Here is a 22,049-nt window from a genome sequence, read left to right as displayed (position 1 = left end):
TTAGATTGTTAATCGGAGTTTAACAGAAAAATACAGTAAAATTTATGTATAAATGAATCAACGTAAACATCAAGTCAAGATTTCGTGCCATAGTTGTAAAAAAAAACTAAACCCTGAATAACACAGTTTAGAATCATGGCGGAATATTAAAGGTGACGTAATAAGGCAGTTATCCCTGTTCCTTTTATGACATTCGGCCGACTTATAATATATTTTACAAAGTTTCCTTTATTCGTTTGATGTTTCGTGTGTTGCTTCTTTGGATGAATGTACCAGAGAACGTAAACTCAATTTACGTTATTTGAATGTACATATACAGGGTGCATACGGTATTTGAAGACAACTTGAGAGTAAAACTAATTAGCTTTCATTTTGAATAAAATTTAATGAAATTTCATAGATTTTTTACACAACATCAACTTATTATATATATTGTATTTAGGGGTCAATTTTTTTATTATCTTCACAATAGAATTATGTTTTTTTTTTAATTTTCCGTTTGTACTTTTGAGGAAAAAATAGTAAAATTTGTGAATGTAATTTATTTGTGAATAAAATACTAAAAATGCCTAAGACAATCTGTGCAATTTGAAAAAAAAAGTGGACAGCTGAAGGCGAAAGTTTGTTCCATATACTAGCGGTGATCCACTTACCCAGCATTCTAGAGTATGCAGGCATGCAGAATGCTTAGGGAACCCGGGAGCGAGGGAGATATTAATATTTTTTCCGATAGTCAAGCTGCGAACAAGGCACTGGCGATAAAATCGGCCTCAAGATCAATGTCACTAAGCCTACTTATAGTTTCATGGCTGTATGTAGAAAAAATATTTACAATAATTTAATCTTATCTTAGGTTAACTCATAGAAAGAGTGTTCAAATTCAGATACCTTGGATGTTCGATTAATGGGAACTGGGACTGCACCGAAGAAATTAAGACACGAATACAAGTGACAAGATCAGCATTCTGCAACTATAAAAAAGTTCTCTGCAGTCATGAAATTATGGACTATGAAATATGGACCCTTAAAGTGGCTGATATGAACAGGATCGTCGCCTGTGAAATGTGAATGTATAGGCGAATGTTGAAAGTCTCATTGACTGATCACGTTCTCAATAGTGAAGTCCTTCGCCGAATAAACCGGAATAGGCAGCTTCTCACAGCGGTGAAGCGAAGGAAGACATATTACGTAGGGCCTATTCTACGAACTCGCAAGAACAAAATGTTGCAACTCATCCCTCAAGGTTAAATAAATAGAAGGAAGACGAAGTATTGGAAGAAAACAAGTATCATGGTTGTGTAATGTGGAGAGGCATAGGAAACATCAGAGAGTTCTGGAATGTGGCAAGAGACAGAGAAGCTTTTAACGAAATCACAAACAATATTTTTCAGAAACTTTTAACTTTAAATTGTAATTCAAAAACGAACATGCAAATAAAGAAGAATAATTATTTTTAGTTGTGGGAATATTTGCAAAAGTGGCAAAGAGGATAACAGTTTCTTAAATTTCTGTTCTCTACCCCTTTTAGAAAATCTAAGAAACACCCTCTTCCCATAAGCCAGTGCCAAATTTTTCGTACTGCTCTTATTACTTCACTTTTGAATACTTGAATATTGAAAACTTTGATTTTTCGAAAATGATATTCCAGCCTGGAAGACTGTTTTCTTTTCATTGTTGGCCGTCTTTTTATTTTCATTTTCAATTTATTCAATTTATTTAATATTAAACATGCTTTCAGTGCAAATTTATCTACTCAGTAAGGAGTTGTCTAAGTGTGTATGGTATATCTAAGTACAACAGCTATGAGAGGACCACATACAGCAACATGCACTTTTTGATTAGTCCAACCATTTACCGGAATGTATTTAATTATAAATAAAAAATTTAAATTTGCATTAACGGATGTTGCAGTTGAAACTATAAAATAACTAAAACAAACGCACGCAGAACACTTGCAGCAACTTCATAGCTCGACTTCATTTTTTTCGCTTTTTTGCAGGATTAGTTAATTTTATAAGTAAGTTTTATATTTATATTTTTTACATTACATAACTTAAACTAAAATTGAACAGAAACCTTTACATTAAAAATACAAAGCATTTAAGAAACAAAAGCCGTTCCATTGACACGTTTTTACATTTGTTCTTAAAAAATTGAGTAGCGATTTTTTCAACTTTATGGGAGACTCACTAGCTCAATGGCTCATTAATTTTCATTTTTATTCTATATCATTAAACAAAATTTTGAACTAAAAAATATTTTTAGGCATATATGTACTATTTGAAATGAAAGCGCAAAATGAATCATGTTCAAATTCAAGTTTAATAATAATAAAGGGATTTCCAATAACAGGTGTTAGGTGTTAAACAAGAGAGATGATTAACGACTTTTTATGGCCGGAATTGGATGGTATTGATCTGGACAACGTTTATTTTTAACAAGACGGCGCTACGTGCCACACAAGCAACGAAACCATTGATCTTTTACGGGAAAAGTTTCCGGACCGTGTTATCTCTCGAAGAGGTGATCACAATTGGCCACCGAGATCTTATGATTTAACACCTTGTGACTTTTTTCTTTGGAGCCACGTGAAAGAGAAGGTCTACGCCAACAGCCCAGGGTCGATTTAAGACCTCAAAGATGATATTCATGAGGCTATCGAGGACATAGGGCAGCCACTTTGCAATTCGGTTATGGAAAATTTCATGAAAAGAATATTGTCCTGTAAGCGTGGTCGTGGTGCTCATTTGCCTGATGTTATTTTCCACTATTAACGGCATACCTTCCTCTTTATAATGAAATAAACATCCGATCATTTATATTAAAAAATAGCATTTTTTTAATATCAAAATAGAGGTGTTATTAGATAACCCTACACTTAAAGATCTATGAAGCTTTGCTCTATAGAAAAAGAACTGTAGGGCTTTGACGAAAACTTGAAGCTTATAGGTATATTGGGGGATGAATATGAAATTTGAAAAGACTGCTTAATTTATATCAGCCGTAAATCGTTTAATAATTTAACAGAGTTTTGAGATTAATGTAGGACTTCTTTAATTTAGTTCTTAATTTAAGAGGAATGAAAGTTCAATTTAAGCTCTTAATTAGTGCTCTACACAACATGATGTTTTTTCATACCGGAATATTATCAAACCTTATTACTGGATGGAAGACATTTAACAGTCGAAGCCAGTTTTATCAAAAATCTAAGCTGCCTCCAATTGAACATATGCACTTTTACAAAAACTATAAATTATATAAGAAAATATTTCATTCGTCCAAACAACCAAATTCTAATCGTTTTGATAAAAAACTTTGAGCTTTAAAGAAATTCTTAATTTTAATAATAATTCCTCCTCGGATTTTCGTTTTCAGTTTTCTGGAAGTTCACAATTTTTTATGATAAAACTATAAAGTGCCCCACTGGCACGAGTTTAATTGTACATTTTTTCCAGAAGAAGTTTAGGATTCATCTATGTGTTAACCAATGTGTCATATGAGTATTTCTAAGTTTAGAATTTTTATAAATTTTCTTTTCTAAATATTTCCTTAAAACATTCAGAATCATCTAAATGTCGTTTATTTTTTCATATCTAATTTGTACTGAACTGACTGAACAAACTAGTAACTTCAAAAATTGCACACAACTTACAAAATAAGTAATTATCAAAAGTTCTCTATTAAAGAGTTTTTACTGCTATCTCCGTATCTGTTATTGTATTTTTTCAAGTATCAGTTATTAAAAAATTTAAATATTTTAAAAGTAAACAAAAAAAGTCTTTATGATTAGTATTTCTTTCAAGAACAAACTTTTAATGGAAACTAATATATAATATTTTAAAACACTAATTCTTGAAATTTACGTCACTCTAAATTCAATTTTAAATTTTTATATTTTTTCTTAGTGTATTCAGGCTTTCTTTCGTTTTTGTTGTTTGCTTCCACTTTATTGGCATTTTTGAAATAAATTCAACTTAAATTAATGTTGAACAAAACTATTAAAAAAACTTAACATACAATTTCTGCTTCATCTTCTTCCTCATCATCATCTTCAACATCAACTTCGTCTTCTGCTTGACGACTCACCTGCTTATGCTGATACCACAATTTTGGCACAAATATCAAACCCAACGCCATGGTGTTGGTCAATAGCGAACGTAGAAAAAGCGCTAGGAAAATAGCACTGGGACTCATTTCGGGCAGATAGAAGAAGCGCAGTACATAGAAAGTTGTCGACACAAGAAATTCAATGACCAATGTCGCAACGAGAAATTGCCTTTCCTGAAAAAAAAAAATCAAAAATGCCGTATAATTGTTTCAATATTGAAATACTTGCAGAGCAAACTCACTCTAAATTGTGTGTTGGCATTACGACTGGCGAAGGCCAAATGCAGTCCAAAGCAAATTATCAGAACTTCGCTGACTTGCGTCACATATTCCCATTTGAGTGGCAGACAAGTGTTGGTACGTTGCTCACGCAATGAACCCAACTGTGACACTTGAATCAAATCCAGCGCTGCGGCAGTGAAGGCGGCCATATAGCAGATGACTGCAAATATCATGGTGCCCAAATATTTGAGTAGATCGATGTCTCGCAGTACCCAGCGATGTGCTTTGCGCGTTCTGAAGTCGATCAGATGACGATAGAGTTTTAGTATGATGGCGCCGTAGCAGGTTACGAAGCCGACTTCGCGCAGCCACGGTTCTAGTAAGCAGCGTTCGGTGCTGGCGGGAAAAAAGTGGACGGCAACCTAGAGAGAGCCGAGGGAGCAAGGGTGAGGGAAGTGACAATCAGTTTGCGAGTTAAGCTCAAAGTTGAGGTGCCATAACCATAACCATATAATCTGCTGATCGAACAAACCTATGGACAACTCTGTAATCGATTAGAGGTGACATGCCATATTGTCGTAGGCATAGACGTAACTGTACTCGTACAGACCAATTGAATTTCGGTTTTTCGCCGTAACCTTAAACAGCTGATTGTTGATTTGCCGCATTGTGGTATATGTATAATGCCACTATTTTAATGAATAAATTACGAATTTCCGCGTCAGTGCTCATGCTGTTATCTTTTTTTTTTAGTTTCTGCATGACACCAATAATACATGACAGTAAATATCGTTATGGTTAATACTATGGTTTAGTTTATGGCATTATGGTATGGTACCTCTAATTTAACTTTTATGAAAGCGCTTCTGGAACTTAAAACAATTTAGAAGGTGCAAAATTAGGAAAAGAAAAACAAATTTAATAATAACATCCGTATCATGTGTCTTATGCGTAAAATGAGATTGTGGATATGTTAAATTTTTAGAATGTATGAAAATTTATTAACTCTCTCTCAAATATTTTTTTTCGGAATTTAATTTCATAAGTACGAGTTAGCAAAAAGGCGTTAAGCAAAACGGCCCTATATGTTAAACATAAGGTACGCACACCTGAGGTGTTCATTTAATGACCAGTGTAAGTGTACTTATATATGTACATATGTATGTACATATGTATAACATATGTAGGTTAAGATAGGCAGCGCAATGAGGCAAAAAAATGTCGTAAGTGAATTTGCAAAACTTCAGTCAACTCTACGCAAGGCCACTCCTGTCTCATTTTTGCTCTCGGTGGGACGCATTAATCTCCACATAGCAATTATGTACCAATGGACAAAGGCTATCAAATCACAAACGTGCACGTGGAATGATGACTAACTAAGCAGTTAAGTTTATTTATTTTTCGTGCTTTTTTACTTTCGCATTGCGTGAGTAAATGCGTTCATGGGACACTGAGGTAAATAAATAATGAGCATGTCTAGAGTGCCAAATGCCACAACGCACACTTCTGGAATTGTTTAGCAAAAATGTAGATATATTGAAGGTGAATATGGGCAATGGGAATCTTTTATTGGTCAGTGAAAGTACCATAAAGATGGAGTGACAATTAAGGAGAGAGTGGAAGTGAAAAACGTAAACTTTGCGTGCCAGTGCAGCGGTGAACTTAACCTCGACGTTTGTACGAATAACATCAACCATATCGCAATGGAATTTATGAGCAATGTTAAATGCAATAAATAAGTTGACTGTTATTAGTATTTCATTTATTTTTATTATTGATAAAATATTTACGAGTATTGTGTTACAGATAACTAACTTACCGATGCATAAAGTAATATAATTCCCAATAAAATTGTTTCCAGCACTGTCCACATACCCGAGGCGATCGCCTATAAAAATTGAAAAATTTAATTTGAATGAATGTTTCGCTTTACTCTGGTTTAGTTTTAGAACTCTATAATATGCACTAAATTACAATATATATTAGGTACTAAATCGATATTAAGTGGTAAGGCCGCTCTGACAAAAGGAAATTAAAACAGTTACAAATAATTTCTCCGTGAGGCAGTTTTTCCCAGACACCTCTTCATGCTGAGCGTGGTAACTCAAACAGTATTCAATCAATTTACCTAAAAACTGGCGCCGATCCTCTTAAACTCTTCTTATTTTCAATAAGTCATTATTTTCTGGAAAATTCACCGATGCTTGGACACTCGTTTCTATAACTCCTATATTCAAAAGCGGCAATAAGAGTGATATATTTAATTCCAGACCTATCTTGAAGCTATCTATGCTTTTATGTTGTATCTAAGCTCTTTGAATGCGTCATCAAAGATAAAGCACAATATATTGCTCAGTTAAGAGATCAATTTGCCCGAATCAACACGGATTTGTATCGGGTCATTCTACACTTACAAATCTGCTTTAGTGAGTATTGCATCTCAGCATTCCCTTCCTTAAATCGTATTTGAATCGAAGGCGGCGCATTGTCACATTCGGTGATGTTTAAAGTGAACCTTTCTTCGCAACTCCTGGCGTACCATAGGGTACCCTATTCTTTGTTCATTGCTGTTTATTCTGTTTATAAATGACATTGGATCTTGTTTTTCGTTTGCCAACTTTCTATTATAAGCCGACGATCTGAAGATTTATTCAGTCATTAGGAATAATTAAGATATGATGAAAAACTCCAACCCGAACTAGATGAATTATATTCTAGGAGCTTGAGATCATACCTTTAAATATTAAAAAATGCATCTTCTTTTTCAAAATCACGCCTCTTATTAAAAACCCAGTACAGCTTCTCTGGAGGTAATTTGCAATCCCTTCAGGAATTTAAAGATCCTGTGATATTAAATTTTCAATCATTAGCCATATGTAGCACTTATACCTCTTCTCTTCTTCTTCTTCTTTAAGGTGCGCATCTCGATGCTTTCCACGAATGAAGGAATCTATAGTTTTACGCCGCCTCCGAACGGCAGACCAGTTTTTATGAAGAACTTTTTCATAACAAAAATACGCTCGGAGGTTTTTCAATGTCTGCCAAGGGGCAACCGCTTATTAGAAAAAACGTGTTCGGTCTATTGGTAGCTCATGCCCGGGGTTTCGAACTAGTGCACTTCCGAATGGTTGTCACGCATCAACCTATTTCGCTACGGTGACCGTTACAATACTCCAATAAAGTTAAAAATTTAAGCGTGTGACTTCCAAATTTGTTAAAGCAGCGTGGGACTTGAAGAGTTTCCATGTCAAATGATCTAAGTGTTTTGATAATTTTTTCTGAAAATCGGTTTATTTGGTGGTAAGTTATTCTTCTTACTCTTACTCTTATTTTTATTCTCACTCTTTTTTCATACACTTATATCTTCTTATTCCTATAATTGTGTCCTTATCTTCTACTTATTCTTATAATTATGTCTATCTTTATCCTCCTCCTGAGCTTTCTGCATAACGCTATAGTACATTCGTATATTATTCTCATATGGTTCTTTACTTCTTTACTCTCGACTTTACTTCTATGTATGTTTTTAATGAACATCCCTCAAAATTTGCTTACCTTACACTTCCTTTGCCGGAATACAATCACACTCAATACTATACAGCAAAGCATACACGCGCCCAAAATCGATCCTACAGATACATTCAATAAGCTCTCCACTGACACTATTTCGGGTGGTTCTCCCAACAAACAGACGCCATACTGATCACACGTTGAACAGCCATCCGGACAGGGTATACACGAATAATTGCTATATCCCTCAGATGTTTCGACAATGTCACCACGAAAACCTTGGAGAGTTGAGTTGGGCAAGTAAAAAGATTCGCGACAGATGCAGGTGTAGACATCTCTCGTTGCCGCCGGTTTATTTTCGGTAAGCAAACAAAATGTGGTATTGCGATCGCAACTGTTGAAAAAAAATAGAAAAAAATTTCGTATAAGTGCATATAAGTACTTTTAATATAATTAGTTAAGGGTGTCTTAGATTTCAGAAATAATTTTTTCAAATCATTGATTGTGATAAAAAAGATAAATTTACCCATGTTTTCGTCCGAAGACTTCCTCCAACCCATCATTGCAGACATCTTCGTCAGCAGCGATTAATGCGGCAGCAGCAATTCTAAAAATTATATAATATACGATTTTAAATGTTTTACATTAAAGAGAGAAGAAACAGACGGTTTTACGGCAAGCCTATTTATTAGTTTAAAGTATTTTCAATATGTGATGACACTATCCGATTCGCTAGCCTAAGCGAGTTGTGATTTCATTTACACCGACAAATTGAATGCAAACATTTTAACTAACATTTCTGAAAAGCCCCTCTGAAAATTCAAGAATTCCTTTTGCTTTAACTCACTTTATTTTATTTTCACTAAACGTAATGCGAAACGGCCACAACCAACGTCCTTTCAGTACATTGCAATCTCTAAATGGCGCGCCCCATTCCTGTGTGCCTTCGGTGCTGTTCCACGCCACACCTAACTCACGCCAATAGGAACCAAGAAATGTTTTATTGTTTGCCTGATGCGGTGGTATCTGCAGCAGAAATGAAGTTTAAACTGAAGTTCAAGTGGGTATTGAAATTCTTTTACTCACCGTTACATCATCCCTGAACTTGACCACAACCGTTTGTATACTCGGCGCTGCAATAGCGAACGCCAAGAGATTCTCATCCTCATTCAGAGCATAGCTGGCAATGCCATTGGCACGGCGCTGCAACTCTTCCCGCAACTCTGTAGTGATAGTCTGCTGTGTTGATGGGCCGGAGCTGCCAAATTTACTCACTATAAATTCGGTGAATTGGTGGGCGGCATCTTGGGCTATGTCGGAGAAATCAAAGAACTACAAGTAAAAGAGTTAAAAGACGAATGCAAATTATTCAAATAACTTTACAATAAGATTAAGAAAACGCGTGTTCTTGACCAGGTCAGATATAGATTTCAGATAAAAAGAATCCCTAACAATATCACACAATTCAGAGAAACAATTGACGAGACCTACGGAGCTTTGGAAGTGTGTTTGGACCACTGCGCTGATAATTGATAGCTCGGGGAGCAACTTTTGGGACGTTCATGTGCTGTTTTTCCGATTCCAATGTAGTTTATTAGCACAGACGCCGAGATGAAAAAATTTCCGGTCAAAAAATATTATTTTCCGACGAAAAATCTTTATTGACACGTAATGTGAAAGCGGAGATTTGAGTATCAGTGTCCCAGCATTTGTCAGGTCTTGCACCTAAGGTACACACGGAAAGCGCCTTGTCCGCATTGGAAGATGATGCAAAGCAAAACACGCAAATTGCATGAGGCGGGAGGAAAGAAAATCTTCTGAGGTCCGGAGTAAGAGGCGATAGCGAAGATAACCATCGCCTGCCTTTAATCGCTGAATCAAATGAAATTTGTAATCTGAGGCCTGTGATATTTGTGCACAATTATTACAAATCTGGAATGTTAGACTCTCGGCTATAGCAGTAAAATTTTCGTTAACATGCATCGTATCGCAACAAAAAGGTGAGAGTTGTGGAAGTTGTGTGTTAAGGAGTTTTGAGTTTTCAAGATCGATATGGAATGCAATACAGGCATAGACAAATATTAGGTGACCTTGCCGATTTTTCTCATAAAATAAAACGCTCGAAACCATCCACATTTTAATGCTCAATTTCTTTTATCGTTTGATTTATAAAATTATATTAGATTTAAAAAAAACTCCTTGAGTAATTTTTTTATATTTTTGAATGCAATAGGTGAATTTTCTATGCCTAACACGATTACTTAATGGCATGGAATATAAAAATACGCCAGAGTATGAGAGTTCTCACATTGCACGACTCTAAGTGCCGATTTACACACGGAGACATCTGGAAGGGAAACACTGAAAATTCTCTTTTCATGTTCTATTCGCGCTCACACGGGCAAAATTGTTTTCGGCAACATTTTGACATTTAATACTTAGAATCTTTATATAGTCTACAATCTGCTAAAATGTAAAGCGGAGAACGTTCGTCAACCGTTTCTCAAATATTTTAATGAATAATGCAAACTGGTTAAATAAAGATTAATGTGTTGGTTTTTTTTTTATACATTTTTGTACTGGGAAAAATTAGAATTCAACATAGGTCTGTGCCATAACTTTTTTAAATTATACCTACTTTCCTAACAAAAATAATCCTGCATTTCCCAAGCAGCGTTTGGATGTTTGTCATCGTTGATATCTTCCGTTTGATTGAAAACCAACACAGAACTCAGAACTTTTTCCTACAAAAGAAGAAAACGAATTTCTTTAAGATCGGAAATACGAATAAGAAGAGCAAAGCGAGACAAATTCCCTTCTTTCTTCCGCGGCCGTCCTTCTCCATCGAATAAAATGTTTCCCTTCCAAATATTTCCCTGTGTAAATGGGCACTAAGTTACAATAAAAGAATAACCACAAACAATTGATAGAGGGTCGCATGGCCGCCATGCCACAATTCACAGCATGAAAACGTAAATGGGGTTCGCTGTTGCTTACTTTGGGGATTTCAAATATCTTTTCGCTTGCATTTTATAGTTGAGCGATTCCATATTAAGTAATCCAAGTATTTTAGATATTGTCATCTGTTATTCTATAAAATGTGTTATTTGTTAGTGTTAAGAAGCAAACAGAAAATTTTTGAGATTTATTCGTTGAAAATTTATTTATTTTATTTATCAAATACACAACCAAAAGTTGTTTTACAGTGTTTGAACTTACGAATATATTCGAAAGTATAAAGTTAAGACAATTTTAAACATTTCAACTTTAGGAAGTCATCAAATCGTACGGAAAATATTACAGATATATGCGCGTGGCGTTTTATAAAAAACCTATCTCACTATTTTGGTATAGAATTTATTAAAGTGAAATACATATCTACGGTTCTTTTAAACATTTTTATGTTAAGCTGTATTTTTTATTATAGAATTTTAGAATTTTTTAAAGTGAAATACACTTTCGGTTTTTTAAACATTTTTACGTTATGTTTAATGCTTTATGTTTTATTTTGTTTATGATTTATTTTAATTTTTTTAGGATTTATTTTAGATTTCTTGAAATTTTTTGGGTGATTGTGCTCAGCACTCCCTGTCAGTTTCATAATGGGATCCCTATAAATTTTCGAGTCATATTCAAATACATACAGCGAATCAATGCAAAATACTGCCCTAGAATATTTGAAGTTGTATTTGAACCTTTGTATTTGAAATGAGCAACCTAATTACAATAAAAAAACGAGGAATATGGAATATTTACTGCAATAGGTAAATGACGTCGAGAGGTTGCCTTTAATGGTTTTGAAACAAGAAAATGAAATCGGACCTGAGTTGAGACAGAAATTAAAAACGATTTTGCGGAAGCAAACGGTTCAAAGAGAGAAAATTAGATCCCAACATTTAACATTAAGACTTACGAATATTTACAGAACATATTTATTCTACGCACACATCTAAATAAAAATAGTAAACGTCTTTGCTGGGTAGCTAAGCATCGAAATTTTTTCTAAATATAACTCCTGATTCAATTTTACTTTGACTTGGCACGTGGGTGCCTTCTGTTTGTTTATGTATATGAAGTGGCTGCCAGTTGGAAGCCCTAAATTTAATGTGAATTTAACACGAGACCAGGTCACTACAAAATCATTCATTGCTCACTTTGAAATACTAAAAGTAGGAGAAAAATGGGGAAATTTTCGCAGCACATTTTGACAAATTTGTATGTATGCATACGAACAAAATATTATTTTATGAGAGTTTTTCTTTTGTAGAGAAGTCACCACTCCACCCACTCATACGAGTATACCTTTTTCAATGGCGTGGGGAGCATGTATGTATGTGCATATGTACTTATACATATACGCATATACATATGCACGCTCTCATTCCAGGTATCTTGATAACTCACTCAACCAGATTCAATGGAAACTACCTTTCTTTACGGCAATATTGTTATTTTACAAAACCGGCACACGCACAACCATAAAGGTTATGTGCTGTTATAAATAACTTAATGGATACAAAGTTAAATTCTTGAATGAGACGACGAAAGCATGGCTGATTGTGGGAAAGGCGTCTATCAATAAATAAATATAATGCAGTGAGAAGTCAATGTTTTAAAGTGGTAATATATGTATGTATATTAGACAGTGCCGGTCGGCTTACAATAAAAAATATTGGAAAGGTCCTTGTATTTACAGTTTAAGAGGACCTGGTGGTCTAGAAATTTCAAAAAAAAAAATATTTTTTGTTTTCTTGAATCTTAAGAATATACTGTGAAATTGTCATGTGGAAATTCCAAATATTATAGTTCTACAGCACATGAACTAGGTAGAGAGCAGCCCGCACACTCCTGTACCTCAAACTTTAACTTATTTATCTCGAAACGACTCTTTTCGGCCGTGTGTTGTCGAAATAAAAAAATATATATATTCAACCGAAACGTCTGAAATTTTAAATGTTGTTCACAACATCAATGGCTATCACTCGTACTAGAATCATATAATTATTTTAATTATTTCGTATTTTTTTGATTGAAAGACTGAGAAAAAACCCGATTTTTATAGTGTCAAATTCAAAACCGCGCCATTTTGTCAATTTTTTTTATTCTAGTAGCGGGACATAGTTACATAGTTACAGCGATTAATTATTATATTTTTTTTTTGTTTTCGTCTTTCAGATAAATAGAAGAGTCAAAATGGACAACACCGTGCAGGTCCAATTTATCGGGAGGGTTAACTTCAGCGCCATTTTTAAAATTATTAAAATTAAAAAGAAATCATTTGTTTTTAATTTTTTTTATTGTAAAAAAAATTCGTGAAAATACTCTAAATTTTCGAGCTCTAGACCACCGCACATACAGGTATTTGAAAGATCTACGGGGTCAAAAGTCCATTTAACAAAACAATAAATACATTTACAAAAATGACTTCCTGAGGTACCTGAACCTTCCGAGAACAAAATCAAGCCCCTCCCGCGCACCCTACAAGCATTTGACATACGATAACGGCAGTCGGAATTCGATCGTATCACCTCGTGTACGTTATCTGTTCTCGGCACTCTTGCAAAACCCAAACTTTAAAAGTGAAATTTTATGTTTTTGTGTTCAACAGTGGAGTAAAGAGTTATGGATTCTGAAGCATCAGGTTAGTAATGAATGAAATCAATTAGAATCTTTATAATTTTCAAGTATTAAAGTTAACTTTTCAACCCTATAAGTACACACCTTCTCAAACTACTTTTTTTTTCTTAAAATAATATTTGTTAGTCAATAAGTAATACTATCGAGATAGATCCGGTTAAGATTCGATTGTAATTGTTTAGTATGTACCTTATTTTGACAATTCATCAAAGAATTTGATCCGGATAAGTCCGGATAAACGGTATTTTAGTACTTTGAATGTTGTTGGCAAAATTTTATGAAAAAGGTCTTTTCCATTACAAGGGATTAAGCGAAATATTTATTTGTTGTAGGTTCAATGGGAACATCGGGAATGAGGATTGTGACTAGAAAATACTTGTTTGACCTCATGAACAACATTGAAGGTCCAAGAATGTGAGACCCTTAAATTAATTTGTAAATGGGGTTGCGACGGGTTCCAACAGACCCAGTTCAAACAAAAGATTGAAAATGATACGGATTCAGGTACGAACATTTTTCAAAGCTGCTTTGTTCCTGTAAAATTAGTATGCGGCCAAAACATGGAAAAGACTATATGGGAAAATCCAACACCATCTTCTCCTCGATTTTGTCGGCGTATAAGATTTAAATTTATCAAAGAGACTACTGATGTAACGGAGCAAGAAATTAATCACGTCAATAATCAGATAAACAGTCTGGTTGCAACAGAATTTGACTTGAGTGGCAAACATTATTCAGTGAAACACGAATTTATAATGACAATGGTTGACGGAAAGGTCTGTAATGCTGCCACAGGAACCACATCAACCAGTCGTTGCTACATTTGCGGCACAACCTCAAAGGATTTCAACAATTTGGATAAAACAATAGATGTTAATTTCGAGGCTAGTCAATTTGGCCTTTCGGTACTACATGCCAGGATAAGAATATTTGAGAGCATTCTCCATTTGGCTTATAAGTTGCCAGTAAAAAAATGTAGAGCAAGAAAAACAGAAACTGAAAAAAGCCTCGAGAAAGAGAGAAAACAAGAGATCGAGGACAGGTTTCGCCAAGAAACGGGATTGTTAATAGATATGCCAAAGGCGAATTTCGGTAATACCAATGACGGTAACACAAGCCCAAGATTTTTCGACAATCCTCAATTAGCATCCGATATAACAGGCATCAGCTACGAATTAATATATAGACTGAAAGTTATTCTAGAAACAATTTCTAGTGGTCATAAAATTAATCCTGAAAAATATGATATTTATGCAACAGAAACTGCTCGATTATATGTGGATCTTTATCCGTGGCATCCCATGACACCCACAATGCACAAAATACTTATTCATGGAGCTTTCATAATAAAGAGTGCTTTGTTACCAATTGGTCAGCTCTCTGAAGAGGCTGCAGAAGCCCGAAATAAGCATTTCCGCTCTTACCGGCTAGATTTTGCCCGAAAATTTACTAGAGAAAATTGCAACAGGGATATTTTTAACCGCCTCCTTTTAAGTTCGGACCCCTTAATGGGCTCTAGGAGGCAAATAAAAAGAAGATAGTCCCAATCATTTCTGCCAGAAACATTGGAAATGCTCATGCCTGCCGATCCAAACCTCGAATTTTCTTCACGTAGCGATGAAGAAAATCTAGATAATACCATTTGATTGGATGCTTTTTTTAATTGTTTATATTTTTTTATGTTTGATCTTGTAAATCTTTCTTCATTCTCATATTATATTTCATTCAATAAATGTTTTAAGTTCATTATTTTAGTTGGTTTTATTCAGAAACATCCATTAGCACACGTTAAACCCAAAAAATACTTTTGGCCCCTTAGACTGTTCATATACCCCTATGTGCACCGGGGCCCCTTAAGTTGAAAGAATTTCGGCAACGCTGTGCACTGCTTAGCCAGCTCATTTCGAATCGCTCTACATCGCATACAGTCGCTGTAGTCGAATGGATTTGTGCATGAAACCGTTAATGCAATCGTTCGATCTTTCATCTTCTTAACCTATTCCCATTTTTCTGTTTCCCCTTTATCTCTGTAGTGGTATCACGATTGAGAATTTAAAGCTTCAAAATAAAAGAAAAAATAATAAAAATTATAGATTAATTATCTCAATAATAAGCGCCTTTTAGCAGGCAATGGGAAACCTCAAAGTGAAACTGTGACGAATAAGATCCTAAAAGTGTTTAAACAGTTTTGAACTATTGTTCAAAGATAACTAAATAATTTTCTTAGCTCAAAGCTGCATGAAATGATGTCAGCATTATTCTTTTGAGTATAAATAGTATAAAGTTGTAGTAGTAGATACGAGTCATGGCGATATAGAAAATTTTTGCGTAATTTATAATTTATGAACTACATACAGGCATATTAAATATTTCAAACATTTGTACTAAGTCCGTTTTGAAATAATCCATCATCGTTTGAGTTTTTAGAACGAATGACATCAATCAAAAGGAAAATATTGTTAGTTGGTCACCAAAAAGTCTTACAACTCGAGTAACAATGGTTATTGAACTATACACAAGCAAATTCATATAAACATACATAGTAAGTAAAAATTAGTTTGTACATATGTATGTATCTTATGTAAGCATTTACAATAAAAACAACAACAAACATTTGTACACCCATGGACAAGAGCCAAATAACAAAAGTAAACAGCCACAAAACCACTAAAGCATGAAGGCAAACGAAAGCGCGCACATGGCAGCAGCAGCACAGAATTTGCAGCCGAGGAGGTAAAATGTCCGTATTTAATCGGGGTAATATTCGTGTTAGTGGCGAGCGTGGAGAGTGGGATTGATGGCATTGGTGAGTAAGCAAATACCTTGCATGCATGAGTGATTTACATATGTACGTACATAACATCGCATACCAAAGCATAGTTATGGCGCATGTGAACATATTTTGTTAGTAGAAGGAGCAAAGGAAAAATGCTGTGTGCATACGTACACATAACACATATACATACCATATATACATATATATACAGTCTAATCTTGGTAATTCGGACACTTGATAATTCGGACAGTGCGGTAATCCGGACACCAAAACGTTTTCTATTGAAGTCTCTGTAATCCGGACACCACGTATTCATGTACCTCTAAAATTCGGACACTTCTTTATTTTCCAGTGAATATGCTGAAATAAAAAGGAATTCCGTTATTTTTTATTTTATTTTATAAAGGGGACTCCCCTGCTAACTACTTTGCGTGAATAGTGCGTTTAAGTGCTCGTCAGCCTCCTAGTTCATATTCATAAGCATATTTGCGTAACGTGTAGTTCAGTAGCTAATTTCAAACATTAACTCCATAATTTCTTTAACTGTGGACTGTATAAATTTAACTATGGCACCAGCAGCTAAGAAAAAACATACGATAGACCAGAAAAAAGAAGTTCTTAAGAAACTAAGTGAAGGACAGTCAATTCGACAGCTAGCTGCGCAATACAATGTAGGTAAATCTACAATTTCGGACATAAAATCTAGTGGATTAAAGATTGATAGGTAAAAAACGAAAACATTTAGTAAGAAGAGTTTACACTCCTTTGATTATATTTTGCAGTTACATTGCTAGAACATAATGTGGCCTTGGAAAGCGTAAAACTATGCGACCTGCGGAGTTTGAAAAGATGGAAGACCACTTGTATAAATGGTTTGTAAACGCAAGACGAAACAATGCACCGATTTCCTCGGAAATCATCAAAGAAAGGCCAAACAATTCTGTTCCCAAATTTACGGACAAAGTGTGGAATTTGTGGCTAGTAATGGTTGGTTTAGTACAATAATTTTCGCTCCCGATATGGAATTAAATTCTTAAAAATATCTGGCGAAAAACTTTCCAATGATTCTACTGCTGTGCAACCCTTTATTGAAAAATTGCGAAAGAAAATTGCAGAAATGGGCATTACGTATGATCAGGTTTATAATGCAGATGAGACTGCTTTGTTTTGGAGAAAACTTCCAGAAAAAACCCTTGCGTTGCATAATGAAAAATTCGCACCCGGGCGCAAAATTGGAAAAGAAAGAGTAACACTTCTAGTTTGCTGTAATGCCACCGGAGAACATAAACTTCCATTGTTCATGATAGGGAAAGCCAAAAACCCCAGAGCATTTAAAAAAGTAAACCTTCCGCTTGGGTACTCCTATACCAAAAATGCTTGGATGACAGAGTAAATCTTTAAAAATTGGTTTGAAAACTCATTCGTTAAAGAAGTAAAGCGTTACTTAAAGGAAAAGAATTTACCAGCCAAAGCCATTTTACTGCTAGACAATGCAACTTGCCATCCCCAATCACTGTCGGATGTCGATAAGGACATATATGTTATGTTTTTGCCACCAAACTGCACGGCTCTTATACAGCCAATGGACCAAAATGCTATCCGAATTTTAAAGATAAACTATCGGAAGAGTTTTTTGTCTCTACTTTTGTCCAGCCCAACGAGCAATCTCCCGGAATCTTTAAAAAACTTTACATTAAAAGATGTGGCTTTTTTATCGTCTAATGCTTGGAAAAATGTGGATGAACGCGTGCTCTGAAAATGTTTTAACAAAATTCTTTATGACGAAGAATGGGACTCAGATGATGATTTGTCTCTTGCGATGCTACGGCCCAGCAGCTCAACTAAAATAATTGATCTTCTTGTTGAAATATCCCCTGATGTATATAATGATAACGAGATTACTGAGTGGTTGAATGACGACACTGATTTCGATGTCAACGAGATTGAGGAAGAAGATAACGAGAACAGCAGTCTTGACGAAAATGAAAGTCAAGATCCTAAAATTTCGCACTCTCAAGCTATTGTCGCATTTGATAGTTGTATTAAATATGCAGAGGAACAGGAATTTTCATCCGGAGACATTTTAAAACTTGTGAGTCTCAGAAATATTGCCTTCAGAAAGAGAAATGAAACAAAATTGCGGCAAACGAATATATTGAATTATTTTACGGCCGAATAAAAACTAATATATGTACATATAACTCATTGAATATTAATCAATTTAAGATTACATAAAAGTTTTTTCATTTAATTACTGATCTACTGATTTCTATTAAATTTTTTACCCACTCGATAATCCGGAAAATTCGATATTTCGGACAACCTCTGGTATTTAATTGTCCGAATTATCGAGATTATACTGTATATATATATATACTATATAAGTATATAAGGAAGTACAGAACAAATACAATAAAAACATAAGTAAATGATAATACTCGTATGCATTGAAATGAAAACATAGCGCAACAGCAGAAGCAGCAATCGCAAAATGAACAAGAGCGCAACATAAATAATGCAACGAACAATCGAAAAATCACAATAAAAAGAATACAGATATAAAACTAAAACAAAAAATTCTTCAACTTTATTAGGAGTAACGCCAGTGAGTGCTTTCAACCAGCCAAAATATACATCAATACGTAAACAAAATTTTTTTTCTTGTACCTGTACGAATTCTGAGAGCATTAAGTGTGTATTGGAACATTTGTGGAACAACATCAAGACGCACACCCCAAATAGGAGGAGGAGCTCGGCCAAACACCCAAAAAGGGTGTACGCGCCAATTATATACATATATACATAGGTATATATATAAGTGTGCATTGGTAGCACATAACGGTGTTTTTATAGTTGGTCAAAGTGCAGATGAAAAAACACTAAGCGTGGTGGTGCTTTAGTTGAAGGGTGTGCATTATGAATGCATTACAAGTGCAGAAAACATTAGTCAGCACTTGTGCAGAAAGCAACACAGCGAGGTTACGTATAAATACTATGTGCACACCGTCGCAAAATAATGTTCGATACTTATGTACACACATATACATACGTATTTATACAATTTTATGACTTTTTTCGTTATTTACTTGAATCTCTGCAGGCGAGATACGTTCTTAACACTTGATAATTAAGTTTAAGATTTAATGCCATGCCATGTGCAGCGAGTTTGTAATAAAACCCGTAAATTTTCAATGAATAAAAATGGGAGAAATGCGTTAAAGCTATCATCAATGCCCTTTTAACCACATACTTAAATGTAGTTATGTTAACAGCAATTATCATAAAATAGTTGAGCTGAAACACAACCAATCCTACCCAGTACGCATCAATTATGAATCGATTAATGATTTAAGCATATCAGTGCAAATGCAATGATATTAAGTTGACAATAAAAATATTTTTTTGAGGAGCTTTTTTCGTGGCAGAAGCACACTTGGAGGTTTGCCACTGCCTGTGGAGGAGCGACCGTTATTAGAAAAAACGTTTTCTTCATTTTGGTCTTTCACCGAAACTCGAACCTACGTTCTCTCATTCGCCTACGGCGGCCGTGAGCTGTTAATGTTGGAAGATACCTACAGTTCTAGGGTCCTTGCTCTTCAGGTTGGGTTTAAGAAATTTACAGAAATATGTAATTATGTCTATAGGATGTTTTTTTAGCTGCGTGAGAACTGTCGATATCGATAACTATGGTATAGTTCTTATTAATGTCCGGCATTCTGGCTAGAATTCGTGGGTCGGACTGATCTCCATAATCATGTCTTTAACGATATCAACGCGGCCCGGTTTTTTTTCGAAATTCAGGTCCTTTGAGACCAAATTTGCAGGAACACGGCGCAAACCCACAATTTTTAACTACAATGTCCTGTACGGATCCATAATCAATGTTTAAGTCCTTTGCCAGCTCTCTGATGGTTAATTTGGGGTTATGGATCAACTTTTCTTTCACTTGGTTGATGTTTTCATCACTTTCCGATGTCGAATGCCTGGCACTATGTACGTCATCTTCGATGGACTCACGATCTCTTCTGAAACGTTTTAAAATTTTCGCAAGATTGAATACATTTTTAATGGAAAATTTAACACAAACTCGTTGTCGCAAATTCAAACCTATTTTTAAAACTGCAAAAAATTAAAAACACGTGCACAGGTAGATTTACTCAAGACCGTATAACTCTTACAAATGTCAAGCAATGGCGATAAAATTTTGATAACAAAAAAAAAGAAAAATCAGTGGAAACAAAACTATAAGCAAAATATTAACAGAAGGATATGTGTACGTACGTACCTATGTTGATTACTCCACGAATGACAACGACAACATTATCGATATTATGGTGGCATGTCAACAATAACGGAATAAACACATACATATGTACAAAGTCAAACAACAAGAAAATTTTCTAATTTCAGTCACTCGGTACACCCTTTTTGGATGTTTGGCCGAGCTCCTCCTCCTATTTGTGGTGTGCGTCTTGATGTTGTTCCACAAATGGAGGGACCAGTGAAAGTAGGCGCAAGAAACCCATTTGAAAGTAAAAAAAAGTACGAGCAAGAGATCAGATTGAAGGAAGAGCCCTAACTGTTCCTTCTTGTTTTTATTTCCACCGATATATATTCGGGCAAAAACAAAAGTTCAAATTGACTTTTATTTTTTCAATCGAAAATGAAAGTTAAGATTTGACTCTTGGTTTTTCAGTCAAATATAAAAGTTGAAATCTGCCTCTTATTTTCTCGATCAAATGCAAAAATAAAAATCTGATCTTTATATTTTCGGTTACAATTTCGTTTGGTTTTTTCCAGTAAAAAATAAAAGTTAAAAATGTATAAAATCCCGAAAAGGGGAATGTTACACCAGAGCAGTTTTTAATATTTTTTTGAATTAAAACCATAAGTATTATTCTGAAAATGTAAACTGTTACTTTTGATTGAAGATATATCAACCAGAAAATAATGGTTAATTGCTGCTTTAAAAAAAATCAAAAACATTTAATTCATATTCCTTGGCTAATAGCCACGATTCGTTAATAAATACGAGGTGTGTTCAAAAAAGAGGTTGTCTGTAAAGTCGGTTTACTGACGATAGTTTAACGTGACAACGTCATAAGAAAATATTGATGTAAGGGTTGCAATTTTCAAAACAAAATTTTAATTTTATTTGTTTGATAGATATTTTGTATGGATATAGTGGAGGAGGTAAATGGAATTGCAATGGAATAGGTCAAGTTACATTTACATAAACGTGAAAAATGACGAAACATTTATCAAATTCATGAAAGATATGTTCAATTTCGATTGTGCATCAGACGTTAATAACTCAACAACACTAAGAGGCACCATCATCGATTTGACTTTTTCAAGACACTTTACACTCGAAACACTGCCTTTCATTTCCTACTTTTTCTATCATCGTTCTATTCTCAACAGAGAAATGGTTCATTACCATGCACACAGGAAGAAGGCATATGCAAATACAAGTATGTGAATTTATATACAAATGCGCATATACATACATATATATGCTCACTCAAGTAGGACAGAGCCAGATGTCGAACGTTGCCGAACGCGGGGGCCGATTGTGCCTCTTTGTCGTTCGTTCCGCGCTCTCGCTTGCAGTTCAAGCACATTAGCTTACATTTGCTTGCGTACGGAATAGATTCGTATATTTGAAATACCCATATGACTTGTATGCATCTTTACATATAGATTTGTTCTTTTTGAAAATTGCGCGAAATTGTATATGTACATATATTAGTATACAACATATCTTATAAGGTATATGGTAAATATTACCATACAT

General features: G+C 34.7%; 1 protein-coding gene across 3 annotated transcripts in view; it reads right to left on the bottom strand.

The window, feature by feature from the left end:
• Positions 1 to 22,049, bottom strand: part of LOC128865430 (uncharacterized) — a 146,963-nt gene that overhangs the window by 14,711 nt on the left and 110,203 nt on the right. For all 3 annotated transcript variants that reach the window (XM_054105806.1, XM_054105807.1, XM_054105805.1), the window contains 7 exons: positions 8,926 to 9,171; positions 8,687 to 8,865; positions 8,366 to 8,446; positions 7,885 to 8,233; positions 6,149 to 6,217; positions 4,350 to 4,751; positions 4,087 to 4,281 (listed from right to left, as the gene is read on the bottom strand). In XM_054105806.1, coding sequence (XP_053961781.1) covers positions 4,087 to 4,281; positions 4,350 to 4,751; positions 6,149 to 6,217; positions 7,885 to 8,233; positions 8,366 to 8,446; positions 8,687 to 8,865; positions 8,926 to 9,171 — 1,521 coding nt within the window. The remainder of the gene's footprint in view (positions 1 to 4,086; positions 4,282 to 4,349; positions 4,752 to 6,148; positions 6,218 to 7,884; positions 8,234 to 8,365; positions 8,447 to 8,686; positions 8,866 to 8,925; positions 9,172 to 22,049) is intronic.

The sequence above is a fragment of the Anastrepha ludens genome, chromosome 5 (assembly GCF_028408465.1).
Source record: "Anastrepha ludens isolate Willacy chromosome 5, idAnaLude1.1, whole genome shotgun sequence".
Lineage (NCBI taxonomy): Eukaryota > Metazoa > Arthropoda > Insecta > Diptera > Tephritidae > Anastrepha > Anastrepha ludens.
This window is presented reverse-complemented; position numbering and strand designations above follow the sequence as displayed.